Source organism: Macaca nemestrina, chromosome 10 (genome assembly GCF_043159975.1).
Source record: "Macaca nemestrina isolate mMacNem1 chromosome 10, mMacNem.hap1, whole genome shotgun sequence".
In the NCBI taxonomy this organism is placed as follows: Eukaryota; Metazoa; Chordata; class Mammalia; order Primates; family Cercopithecidae; genus Macaca; species Macaca nemestrina.
This window is the reverse complement of record NC_092134.1, coordinates 127,588,868-127,601,977: the sequence shown is the minus strand read 5'-3', so window position 1 is coordinate 127,601,977 and position 13,110 is coordinate 127,588,868. Positions and strand designations below refer to the sequence as shown.

The 13,110-nt window shown below is 34.6% G+C and overlaps 1 protein-coding gene across 7 annotated transcripts in view; it reads left to right on the top strand.

Moving 5' to 3' along the window:
• Positions 1-13,110, top strand: part of ATF7I (activating transcription factor 7 interacting protein) — a 135,038-nt gene that overhangs the window by 17,555 nt on the left and 104,373 nt on the right. The window contains exons 1-2 of one of the 7 annotated variants that reach the window (XM_071072173.1): positions 1,091-1,544; positions 6,162-6,412. The exons of 2 other annotated variants lie outside the window; for them this stretch is intronic. Coding sequence is in view for 2 of the 5 variants with exons in the window: in XM_011741706.3 (XP_011740008.2) it covers positions 1,528-1,544 (17 nt within the window). In the remaining 3 variants the exon portion in view is untranslated. Of the gene's footprint in view, positions 1-1,089; positions 1,545-6,161; positions 6,413-6,456; positions 11,053-13,110 lie in introns of those variants that run through there. 4 more of the 7 variants (XM_071072174.1, XM_011741706.3, XM_011741704.3 and 1 more) reach the window with 4 other exon arrangements.

Genomic DNA, 13,110 nt, shown 5'->3' with positions numbered 1-13,110 from the left:
TGCTTGAGAATCACAGTTATATTTTTGAAGAATTAATATGACTTGGATCAAGTGTAACTTTTTTTTTCTGATATACTTAAAGCAGTTGTTACCTACATTATTCATTTTGCTTCATGGAAAATACATAAGGACCTTTTAAAGATAAGTAATTTAAAAAACTTTTGTTATGGAAAATTTCAAATATATACCAAAATAGAATGAGATAATGAATTCTGTGTGCCCATTGCTCAGCTTGAACCATTGTCAAATCATAGGGCCAATCTCGTTTTAGCTATATCCCTATTACCCCCTATACCCTTAAAACGTTTTAGTAAATACCTATATTTAGTGATGGATAGAGACAAAATACACAGGTTAGCTAAATTTTAGGAAGGTGGACTGAGGAAGAGAGAAAGAAAACGTGGAGTCTGTCGCTGATGTGAACAGGTTCTCCCTGTGCTTTTGTCCTTCCCTTCTTTTTGATTGATGTGTTTCTGCCAACCCACATTTGTTGGGTCTCAAATTTGTCTTGCTAATATACCCATTATTAGACTGAGTTTTTACCCTTTTTAAAAATTCCCTTCTTTCCATCAGAAAGAATCTATAATTCTTTGTTTTTATTTGCTTTTACTCACATCAAAATGTTGGGAGGTCTGTGTCAGGGCAGGAAATGTAATTTGCCCTGGGACTAAACACTCACCTGGGGATGTTAATATTTGTGACCATTTGTACTACTGAAGAGAAGAAATTGTTTTTATATCTATGGTAAATTACTCAAAATAAGCTTTTTGCCATCTTCTAGAGACCCTGTTGTCAAGGTTCAAAAATTTAATTGTAGGCTTTAACTGTTCTGCTAGATTTGAGCACTTTGGGGCTTAGATTCTGTGGAGAAAATCTTTAGCCTTCTATAAATTGAAATTAACTTGATCAATCAAGCTATTTTCAGGATTTAAACACTTTTCTAGAAATTATAAAATTGAAATTCTTTTCATGATAAAACTATAAAAGGTAAAAAAAAAAAAAAAAACAAAAAAAACCCAAAAAAAGGCCTTGAGCAAGGTTTAACTTTTTTTTTTTTTTTTTTTTCTGGACTGAAATGGAGGCTTTCTTTCAAGCGAATTCCCTGATGTTTGCTCTGTGTGATTTGGCTCTATCTCTGTAACTGCTAATATGTGGCATGGATTTCAAGTTGTTTGGGATCTGGATGTGCCCAAAGTCTGTATTGCAAGACGGGATTCACAGGCATTATGTTACAAAACTGGCTTGCTGCCTTCTGTTTTCTTTTTCTGTGTCCTGTGTAGCTGCATTGTTTGTTGCAGTATATGCATTAGCTGTTGCCTATGTTCAGTTTCCTGCAGGCTGACAAAGTGGGAGGGGCTTTGTTTGTTACATAGCTGAGTTTTCACTGTGTGAGTTCTTGAGTGCACATTGCAGCCATCTTAATTACACTTTTGTGCAACTGAGACTGTGCAGCTGTCTCAAAATGGCTGCTAACCTAGTCTTTGTAGCTGCTTAGGCAGCAAGTATGCCAGTGAGGAGACTTGTCACATGCATCAGGACCAGAGGTAAGAACCAATTACTCTTTATCTTTAAACATTCTCATTTTTTTCTTTTTAAAAAAGGAATTTAACTGAGTTTACTTAGAAGGGCGAACTTAGAGCTTGGTTTTTAAAAAGTTGAAATGTTTGGTAGAACCTTTAAGCCTTTATTATGAAAACAGTACATAGCATGGTGGGGTCAAAGGTTAAATTCTTGTACTTTCTCACCATTTTATGTTCTGTCATTGCCAGAACATTTGATCACCACAGTAGTGCTTTTCTGGCCCTAATTAATGTAACATTCCTTTTGTGTAGGCTATTTTAGTGTGTTTGATATTTATTTGTAGAAATTAAAACAATATATTATCCGAATAGATTTTTTTTAAAGGATCCGTAAATAAGCCTTGTTTTGCACAAAGACTACAATATTTCTAGGTTTTTGTGAGGTATTGTGTGGAAGCTTTTTGGGAAGAAGGGTAATTATATAAAGCATGAAAAAAAATTTTTAATACTGTCCAAAATCTTTTTTTGGCATTATGGGTTCCAATTCTTTCTCATCATGCTGCCTCCTCCCAGTATCCAACTCTTAGATATTTTTAAGGCTGCTTTGCTTCTTTGTTCAAATTACTTTTTGCTTAAGTTGGCATTCAGATTCAGATTTTGAATTTAGAAATAAATTCACATCTAGTCATGGATACCTCTTCTTAAAAAATATATCTAATGTATTCAGATACCATCAGAGCTGAAGTACTCAGTTGTTTTAGTTAATTAAGTGATATTATTATGTTCATTTTAGTCTTAATTTAAACCTGTAGTATATTTAAAAGAAATATAGCTCAATGATTTTGTAAATTTAATTTCAAAAAATTTAAAAAGCTTTCTTAACATTGTTCTGGAGTAGAAATGTTTATTGAGATACTGTAAGTCTGTAGTTAACCAGAAAGATGGGAGAATGAAATTCTTATTCGCGTAGTATTTCAGATAGCAGAAAAAAAAAAGCATACTTTAAGCAGCAATACTTAAATCGCAGTACCTATTAAAATCTTTTTTAGCTGGTATAATATACTCCTGGTTTTGTCCGTAGAGTATTAAGAATATATCCCTGACTTATATGACATAGAGCAGTAAGTTCTAAATTTCTGAGTAGAGTAGCTTTCTAAAAACAGAAACTTTTTGCAAGTTAAACTCTTAGGGAGGATTCCAGTATATAAAAGGAATACTTATGATTTCTGCTTAATTCCGCAAGGCTTAAGAAACAAAAGGACACATGTAATATTTTATTGTTATGTACTTATTTTATATGGTAAACTTATTCATATGCCATGTGTATTTAATAAAATGAGAATAATTTTGCTATTAAGATAAACAAAACTTTGAAACAAGATCATATCTGACAATTATAATTTTATATTAGATCCAAATCTAGTTCACTTGTTTGTAGAACCTTGGCCTCTTAAGGCACTGTGGAATTCAGTTTGAAAATTATTCTTGAATGTATCTTCTTTGTGTTGTTTTTTGATGTTCATGAAGATGGAATATAAGATCTATATGTACATGACTTAACAGTTTAAAATTGTTGCCTTGTCACGGCCTTGTGTTTATATTTGTTTTCATTACTTTTTTTTAAACAAAATAATTGTTTTTCCTAACTGATTCAGTGTCCATTTATTTAGTGGCTTCAAATGTGTTCTGGGATCAGTATTTATCTCAGTTTCATCAATAGCTTTAGCATTTTTGTTTCACTTTAGTCACTACACTGCAAAATCTTTAGGACTGTCTTATATGACATAGTCGATTCTCATAATTTGAACACTAATTTATGTAAATCATTCAGTCATATGAACTGTCCCTTAAGAAAAAGAAAAACATTTTAGTGTGTTTGAGGGATTCTATTCATCGTTCCTTTCAGCAAGGTTATCCTTGGAGTGAACATGACATACAAAAGTGAATGTGCTGTGACCTTAATCACTCTTATTTTCATGCCTTTTAATAGTAATAACAGCTCACTATCTTGGTGGCGAGAGTGGGAGGGGAGGAGACTCTAGTGTTTAAAAATACATGTATTTAAAACATTTTATATAAGGTAGAAAAACTGTCCATGTTGAAATTACTGAACAGTTTATATTGGTCTTGAGTGGGATCTTAGGGAAATTTTAATAACTCAGTCTTTTTGCCTTCTATTGCTAACTATAATATTTACCCCTGCCCTCTACAAGATTATTACTTGCACATGAGGAAATATTAACGCCCTATGGTTACTCAGGATATTATTGCTAATTCTTTCACTGCTGTGTTGCATTTTTGCAACTGTAAGCATAAATTACCCCTTACTGAGATGATTACTTTTGGGATTGGTGATAGTTTTCAAATTTTCTGTTCCAATTCCAGGTTAGCTATTATGCTGGGTAACTGAGGGCATAATAAATCTGGGAGCTGAATAATTGAAGTTTTATGATGTTATTTTGTCACTTGTTAAAATTTTCCCCTTTTGTTTACTCTTTTTCATAAACAATTTCATCTACGTAAGCCTCTAAGAGAAATGTTAGGGTGGTGACACTGGCCAAGGGTCCAAACCTGAATTTGAATACTGTTTTTCCTACCTTTTTCTGACGTTGACAAGCTTATTCCATTTTCTTTTCTTTTCTTTCTTTTTTTTCTTTTTTTTTTGACAGAGTTTCACTCTTGTTTCCCAGGCTGGAGTGTGATGGCATGACCTTGGCTCACTGCAACCTCTGCCTCCCGGGTTCAAGCAATTCTCCTGCCTCAGCCTCCTGAGTAGCTGGGATTACAGGCATGCACCACCATGCCTGGCTAATTTTTGTATTTTTAGTAGAGATGAGGTTTCTTCATGTTGGTCAGGCTGGTCTCAAAGTCCTGACCTCAGGTGATCTGCCTGCCTTGGCCTCCCAAATTGCTGAGATTACAGGTGTGAGCCACTGTGCCCTGCTAATTTCTTTTGTTGTTGTTGTCGAGACAGTCTCACTCTGTCGCCGAGGCTGGAGTGTAGTGGTGAAATCTTGGCTCACTGCAACCTCCACCTCCCAGGTTCAAGTGATTCTCCTGCCTCAGCCTCCCCAGTAGCTGAGATTGATTACAGGCGCCCACACCACGCCCGGCTAATTTTTGTATTTTTAGTAGAGACAGGGTTTCACTATGTTGGCTAGGCTGATCTTGAACTCCTGACCTAAAGGGATCCACCTGCCTTGGCCTCCCAAAGTGTTGGGATTATAGGTGTAAACCACTGCCCCCAGTCGCCTTTCTTGCTTTACTGGAGACAGAATCTCACTCTGTTTCTCAGGCTGGAGTACAGTGGCAGTCTGAGCTCACTGCAACCTCCACCTCCTGGGTTCAAACAATTCTTGTGCCTCAGCCTCCTGAGTAGCTGGTATTACAGGCATGTACCACCTTGCCCAGCTAATTTTTATGTTTTTAGTAGAGACGGGGTTTTATCACGTTGGCCAGGCTGGTCTTGAACTCCTGGCCTCAAGTGATCTGACCACCTCAGCTTCCTGAAATGCTGGGATTACAGGCATGAGGCATCGTGCCCTACGTTCATTCCATTTTTTGATTCTCGTTTCTTCATCTATAAAATGGGGGAAAATTCCTATCTATTTGGCAAGCATATGCTGAGAATCAATTTACATAATGTTTCAGAATAGTATCTTGAAATACTCTGCAAAAATCTTGCATACTAATTTTCTCAGTAATATCCAAATGCATTTCAGTTTATTTGCCTCTCAAGTGTCATATACCTTTTCAAGTGTGATTGGATCAGTGTATATTTAAAAACTATGAGAAATTTCTTGTATAACTCATGCTCAGAAGCAAGAAGTGCTAAGTAACACTATATCCACTTAGTAATGTTATATATTCATTTTTGTAGTACTGAGACCTACTCTGTTAGCATAAATTAGCCATCCTTTGTTGTATATGGATATGGCAGATGTATTTATTAAGTAAAGCCAATATAGAATGTTGACATTACAGAATTTAGAGGAGTAGGAGAAATGTTTTGGGTATAGTCTGGCTGAGTTCTTCAAATATACTGTGAGAAAATAACTTATCTAAAAACATGACTTGAATTCATGGCCTAGAGTTTCCTGTGTTTCCGTACAAATGAGAATCATAAAAACAGTAATTTCTCTTTCAGAAAAATTCATTTTCAGAGCTACAGACTGGCAGCTAGCAAACACTTTTATTCTTGTTTTTATTCTTTAGCCACTAGCCCATTTCTCTAATTGTTAACATTTAAAGTTGTCAGATTTTACCTAAAAATCTAGGTGTCTTGCCTCTTGAAAAGCAAACAACATTTTTGCTTGAGAATAGCAATCTATATAACTGAGTATAGATGCTGTCTCCTTCAGATAGGGCCTCCTCTTGCCCACCTCTGGTCCTCTTCAGTGAATCACATTACCTGTGTGGCCTTGGAAAACAGTTCCTTTTAAATATCTATCCTACGTATTTGATAGGTTATTGGCAACCTTAAATATCTAAAATACAACTTCTAACCCAAAAGAAGGTAAGCATAAGTAAAATGTAGCCTACTTTACTTGGTAGGAGAGACTTAGAATATATAAAGTCAGTTTACTCTTTAGAAGATGTGGCACCTTTTGTAACCTTTCACTTTGTCCTAATTTTTTATAGAGTGCCATGGGAGCCAAATGAAGGAGATCCAATGACATAACAACAAGTAACAATTGATTGAAAGTGAAGAGATTAAAGAAATACTAATTAGAAACATAAGTATCTTGAGATCTTTTATGTGATAATCAGTTCTGTTTTCTTTAAATGTTATCACTGTATTAAAGGACATCACTATCAACTTGATGTTCTTAATGGTGATACTGAATAAGAAAAAGTTAAAGTGTATTCAAGCTATGCGGTTTACTGAACAGGTAAATGAAATAACATTTTATAAAAGATTTTTGCTCAAATTAGTTGAGCTAAGAAGTTTTATCACTTAAAATAATGAGTAAATGTCCTAATAGAACGTTTTCTTAACTGTACACTAGATTAGACAATGGCTGTTAGGCCATTACAAACTTCGTTTTTTTGAAAACTTACTACTGTTTACATTTATTAATTTAACATTTACAGTGGCTATGTGAAGACTACCTTGATGATGCATGAAGCATGATAATTTATAATCTTGATCTGACTTAAATTTGAATTCCACATTTCCCAGAGGAAAGCCAGCTTGTTAACATTCAAATAATACCACGACATTGGTAACTCTAAGGAAGAGCTAAAAGACTGTTATGCCTTTTTGGAAAATGTTTACTAGTTAGAGTTCAGCTTTAGAGAAAATTGAAAAAGTGATTAACTTGCATGGGAAACAGTGACTCCCCTGCTTTACTGTTCTTCACACTTTGAAAAAAGAAAGTGGTTTGGGAGAAAGCCTAATGTCTATTCAAATAAGTGATTGTTTTTTTAATTGCCCAGGTTAGAACTCTCACAAAGAGTTCTCTGTTGATGATTTGTAACCGTCTGTTATTATTCATTAATATGTGAATATGGAAATTGTGAAAACAGCACAAATTGATTTAGTAAATCTTCATCAGTTTAATGAAAGAGGGACCTTAACACTGGAGAGAGGTCTGAGGAATTGCTTCTGCATCTGCCTGAGGGAATCTGTCTTTCCTTCTGAAGTAAGCCAGATACAGCTAGCCAACTGCCAGTAGAACTATCTGACCTAGTATATCCCTTTGTTGGATATAGAAGTACCTGTATCATGGCATACATAGTGGAAAACATTAGTATAGAAGTTAGGAAAAGATTATTTCTGCTCTGATACTGTTATTAAGTAATTATGTAGTTTTGGATGAATATTTAACCTCTTTGTGTTATCCCTGATCATTAATTGAGAGGGGTCGTTGGAAGAACACCAACTTTGAGTCAAACAGAGTCAGGGTGAATCCATGTTCTTCCTCTCATTAGTTATAGGTTATCTGAAAAATGGATATATAGTGTTCAAAGTACAGTACCTATTTATGATTATGTGTTCAATAAGTCTTAGGTATTTTGTTTGTTTTGAGACAGAGTTTCGCTTTTGTTGCCCAAGCTGGAGTGCAATGGTGCAATCTCAGCTCCCTGCAACCTCCGCCTCCCGGATTCAAGCAGTTCTCCTCCCTTAGCTTCCTAAGTAGCTGGAATTATAGGCGTGCGCCACCATGCCTGGCTAATTTTGTATTTTTAGTAGAGACAGGGTTTCACCATGTTGGCCAGGCTGGTCTCGAACTCCTGACCTCAAGTGATCCGCCTGCCTCGGCCTCCAAAAGTTCTGGGATTACAGGTGTGAGCCACCACGGCTGGCCAAGTCTTAGGTATTTTTATGGAATGAGGCAAGTTACTTATTTTCAGAACCTCAGTTTTTCTTGTTTTTAAAATGGGAATAATGTTTATCATAAAGAACTAATATTAGGGTTTAAATGAGGATAACAAATATAAAGCGACTAGTGAAGTGTAGCACAAATTAAGTATTGGTTGCGTTTGTTTCACAAGATTCCCTTTAGCACAGATCTTTGTTTTTTTCTTTTAAAAATCATTATTTCAGGAAGAATGGGGTTGGGAGAAATCTGGTCTACGGGGTAGTTTGGAAACTGATCTTTAGGGAGAGGGCATTTTTAGGGACCTGGCTGATTTATAGTAAAAATGTCAGAGAGCAGGGTGTTTAGAATCTCCAAGTGAAGACTTTGAAGAGTCTAAAGGGGACAAAATAAGAATTCTTACTTGTGCAAAGGCAGCATGGTAGAGTGAAAACTAAAACAGACTGTGAATTGATCAATTACTCAACAAATTTAACAGCTATTTATTATGCACCTATTATTTGCCAGGTACTGTTTGATGCTTAGCATATAAGATCCTTGCTCTCCCTCAGGGAGTTTACACTGTGGAGGGAGTGGGAAGACACAGACAATAAATTCAAGAGAAGGTTGCAAATACTTAGGGATTATGAATGCTGTGGGGTAGGGTAGAATAGGTATCTAAGAGCTAGATGAGCACTACTCAAAATGTGGCCTGTGATCAGTCTGAGAACTGTTTGCTTTTGGTCCTCTGTGAGATAACTGAAATTGAGAGTTTATAGAAATTTTTACATCAATCTGATAATGTAATTTTATGTCGATTGAGTCAAAACAATTAAGACTCATATTTTATATGCCTATTTTAAATTTCATTTTTCAAGTAATTCATTGCCACCATATTTTACAACAGCATTGATCTATAGTGGGTTGAAAATAAAACACCAGTCTTTACTGTATTCATTTGAGCAGTGAGCTAGATCAACAGTTGCCATTGTTAGTAGTTTTAGTAAGCGTGTTGTGGAGATTTTCAGCTTCTTTTGATGAATTAATTCACTGTCAAGTAATTAGCTTATTTGGCTTAAAAATATTTACATCCATGTTATTTACACTGTATTTTATGTTGGACTGAATGATTTTAGGTCTTTTGATTTTCAAATACTTTTATTCATGGTTGGATGCATGATACAAGTAGGAAGAGAGCAAAACTAAAACTATAAGGTATATAATAAGTGATTTCTTTTTTAAATTTTTAACTTCTAGATTCGGTTCTCAATACTTAGATTATTTCTAATATTTTTTTCTCAACTCATATTTTATGATCAGTATATGGTACTTAGAAAGCTCTTTTGATATAAGACCTTTCCTCCAACCAAGAGTTAATTGATATGGTGTACACTGCATGAAATTAAATCATTATGTTTGTTCCCATCACTTCATCTGCTGCTGGTGGGTCATAGATCCTGAGAAGAGAATATAGTTGTTTGAGGAAATTTATCGTTGATAACCTGGGTAATATTTTTGATTGTCTGTATAAGTTCTACCATTTGTATTGATAAATAATAACTTTATGAGTCCCCTCATTTATAGCCCCATTATCTTTTTTATGTAATAGGGGTAACTTAAGAATTATGTTGAAGATAGCTGAAAATAAGATTTAGAAATACGGGAAATATTTTGGATAACCCCTAGTTAGCATTTTAAGTACTTCTTTTCATTTTATTATTTCAGATGTGGGACTAAATTAGTTTCTGGATTGTTATTTTAAAATGAAATTTAATATATCTATAGCCTTAATGAAAATGGTAATGGAGTAGAATTAGATATTAATAGATCATAAATTAACTACAAACTAAATAAAAATTTTAAAAAAAGGCCTTACAGATAATGACTCAACTCTTGCCTTGTCATATCTGGCCAGTGAAAACAATACATGAATGATACAGGTTTGAAAAGAATGTGGCACAGACAGAATATTTTCTTGTGAAGACGTTCTTAATTTAGTATGCCTAGGTTTTGGTACTGAGCATATGCTTTGGTAATATTAACTAGTGGTAAATGTGTTGAATTGTTTAACCATCATGATAGTGATACTTGAAGGTACACAATTCTTATTATTTGGTGAAATGTTAAACAATATACTTATAAGAGCAAATCTACTTAATGATGTTTACTATTTAATTGATTAGTTAAAATTTGAAAGGGAGTTGTAGAGTAGAATGAGGATAGCTTTTAGGTAATGTGAATTATAATTTGTAAAATTTTTAATGATTGTTAAACAGCAGCCATTGAATTTACGTGGTCTGTGCCATAAGTAAGCTAAGGCTTTTGAATATCTCTGAGAGTTAAAAATATTTTTCTTGTGGTGGGGGGTGGAATTTCAGTTATATAAGAATTATAAATTGGTTTTCTTTTATTACCTGGATTTGAATTATATTAGTAAGTAGATAACTAGATATATTCTAGAACCAGTCAGTACATGTTGGGGAACAAATGGGGAGGGTTTACTCAGCAGTACTCCCCTTTAGTTTGGTCATGAAATGAGGACTGCTTTATGTAAATTGTTCTTACTGGCGCCAGCTAGCTGTAACTGCAGTCTGGCTGTGCTGGGGCAGCAAATAAAATGTGTCATGGATTTTCTGTTTGGAATGTATAAGAATTAAGCCTTTTGGACTGAAAGAACAGAGTTGATACATTAGAATAGCAGTAGTGAGACCACAATTGACAGTGAATATGTGAAATAGTGAGAAGCTATAAGCCTTTTAAGCTTTTAGTTCTTTTATAGATTTATGCCTATTGATACTATTGGGTAATATGTGGGAGGTACTTAACTGCACACAGTTGCTGCAGACCTAATAGTTGGCAGCATAGAAAGCAGTACAAAGAATTCTGATTCTAGGCATTTTCACTTGAAATAGTCATTTTGAAGATATACTCTGTGTGTTCTGTGAGCTTCATTGACATATTGTCTGACGTTTTTTGGCTTTTGTGGTAAATGGGATGTATGCTGCACAAACTACCCAACAGATGTGAACCACTGTTTGAAAGGAATTTTAATATGTAGCCAACCTACTATATTCTTTTTTATTTTTAATGAATATGAATCAAACAAGAAATTTAGACTCAAGAAGGCTTACCTAGAAGTCTGCATTAGCTTTTAATGTTTATACAAATGAACTAAGTAGCAGTGGTTTACAGAAGAGGAAGTCCTTTTCACAGTGTCAAGCTGCCCACAGGTAAGAGATTCAGGTCCTTTTTCTGTGACACCTACCCCCCAGGCTTTATATTTTTCTCTCACCATTGGTAAGTTTTAAAAAATGTGTTTGTTTTTAGTTCTAATGAAAACAGGATTGGTAGATCGTTTAATGTTAATATTCAGGAGATTTTGAATGCCACATTTGGATTTGGTATTTTTTAAAATGTAATTTTCATCTTCTCAAAATTCCTTCACATTTGAATTGAAATGAACTAACAGTGGACTTCATATGTGATTATTACTCATGCATACAATATGTTCATATTACATAGAAATCAGTTTTAGATCTCTTTTCATTATAGTCTGTTAGTATATTCTCAGTTGTAGTGACACCAACTGGTACATGCAGAGAGATGACATTTTGTAACCTCACTTAAGTATAAAGTTTAAGTTTAAATTTACCACTTTGAATTCACCTTTACAAATCAGAGTGCTTATGTTTTCAAATATGGCTCATTGACATACATTAGATAATGTATATTTATACATGTAACTTGGTCAATTTTTCTACTTCCACCCTTATTCTTTCCATTTCTCTATATTTAAATTTATTATTTTAATAAAGTGAATTTTAGAAGTCTAAAATGAATGTATTAATTAGGAATTCCATTAAATTTAATATTTCTTAACCTGGGTTAAAGGAACACAGTCATTTGTTATTCTTTTTTTCTACACTTGAAATATTGTATACAAAAATACAAAATTCCATTGCAATAAAAATAATACCATTGCTGTAAAGATACGGAGGTATATGCTTATAAAGAAATGCCAATATGTGTGTTCATTCGTATCAGTAAGGCCAGAGATATATTACTGATTGTAATAATTTTTGGAGGGTGGGTGTGAAGAGTTGAATAGCAGAGTCAAGTGAAGAGTGGTAGTGAGATAGCTTAGAGAAGTGTATCAAAGAAAGGAATTATGTTAGGCAGCTCTCTGCTCTTTCCCTCCCTCTTTAGAAGTCAAGCAGCAGGCTCTTTCTGTAACCATAAAGTGTTACTTTTAGGTGGGACTTCCAGTTCTCTAATTTCTGAAAGTTTGGTCACTTATTGCTACATGGTTGTATACTTTAAAACTGGGGGCCAGCTGTAATAGAAGCCACACTCATGTTTCAGGGGCAGGAACTGTTCCTTACTTGTTGCCTTTTGACAATGTTGCTTGGATTAAAAAAAAACAACATGTATTTTATTGATTATAGAAACAACATTTTTTGTGTGTGTTTCATCTCAGTAAACAATTTCACTATGATTGACAAAATGATAATAGTAGAAAGAAATCAATTTTGATTAATGTGTTTGAGGTTGGGTGAGGGAAAGGTCATGCTTCTTGGTGTAGAAGACATACACATCTGAAACAGTAGGAAAAAGTTTTTCAAACTTCTCTTGTGCTATTATATTGGTTAGAGGAATGCTGCGCAGGGAAGATAGTTGAGATGGGTTGGTTTTTAAAATATAGACAGAGAAAAAGTTGATAGACAAAAACAGGAATTTATTGAATGCTGTTAGAGTTGGAGGTCATAGCAAAGAAAGATGAGGGATAGTAGGACAGAGGTGTATTTTGTATATAGACAACCAAAACAAAGATAAAAGTCATGAGTATGATTACAGGCGTGGTGGCTCGCGCCTGTAATCCCAGCACTTTAGGAGGCCAAGGCAGGCGAATCACCTGAGGTCAGGAGCTCGAGACCAGCCTGACTAACATGGTGAAACCCCATTTCTACTAAAAATACAAAGAATTAGCCAGACATGGTGGTGTGCACATGTCATCCCAGCTACTTGGGAGGCTGAGGCAGGAGAATTGCTTGAATCCGGGAGACAGAGGTTACCGTGAGCCAAGATCGCACCATTGCACTCCAGCTTGGGCAACAAGACTGAAACTCCATCTCTAAAAAAAAAAAACCAAAAACAAACAAAAAAACAGAACACCAAAAAAACAAAGTCATGAGGATAAAGGTATATATAGTCTTTGAGGCTATTGAAGTTGAGTGTGAATGATCCGAAATTTGTAGTATAAAAATCTTTGAGTTCCTAAAAAGTGTTTG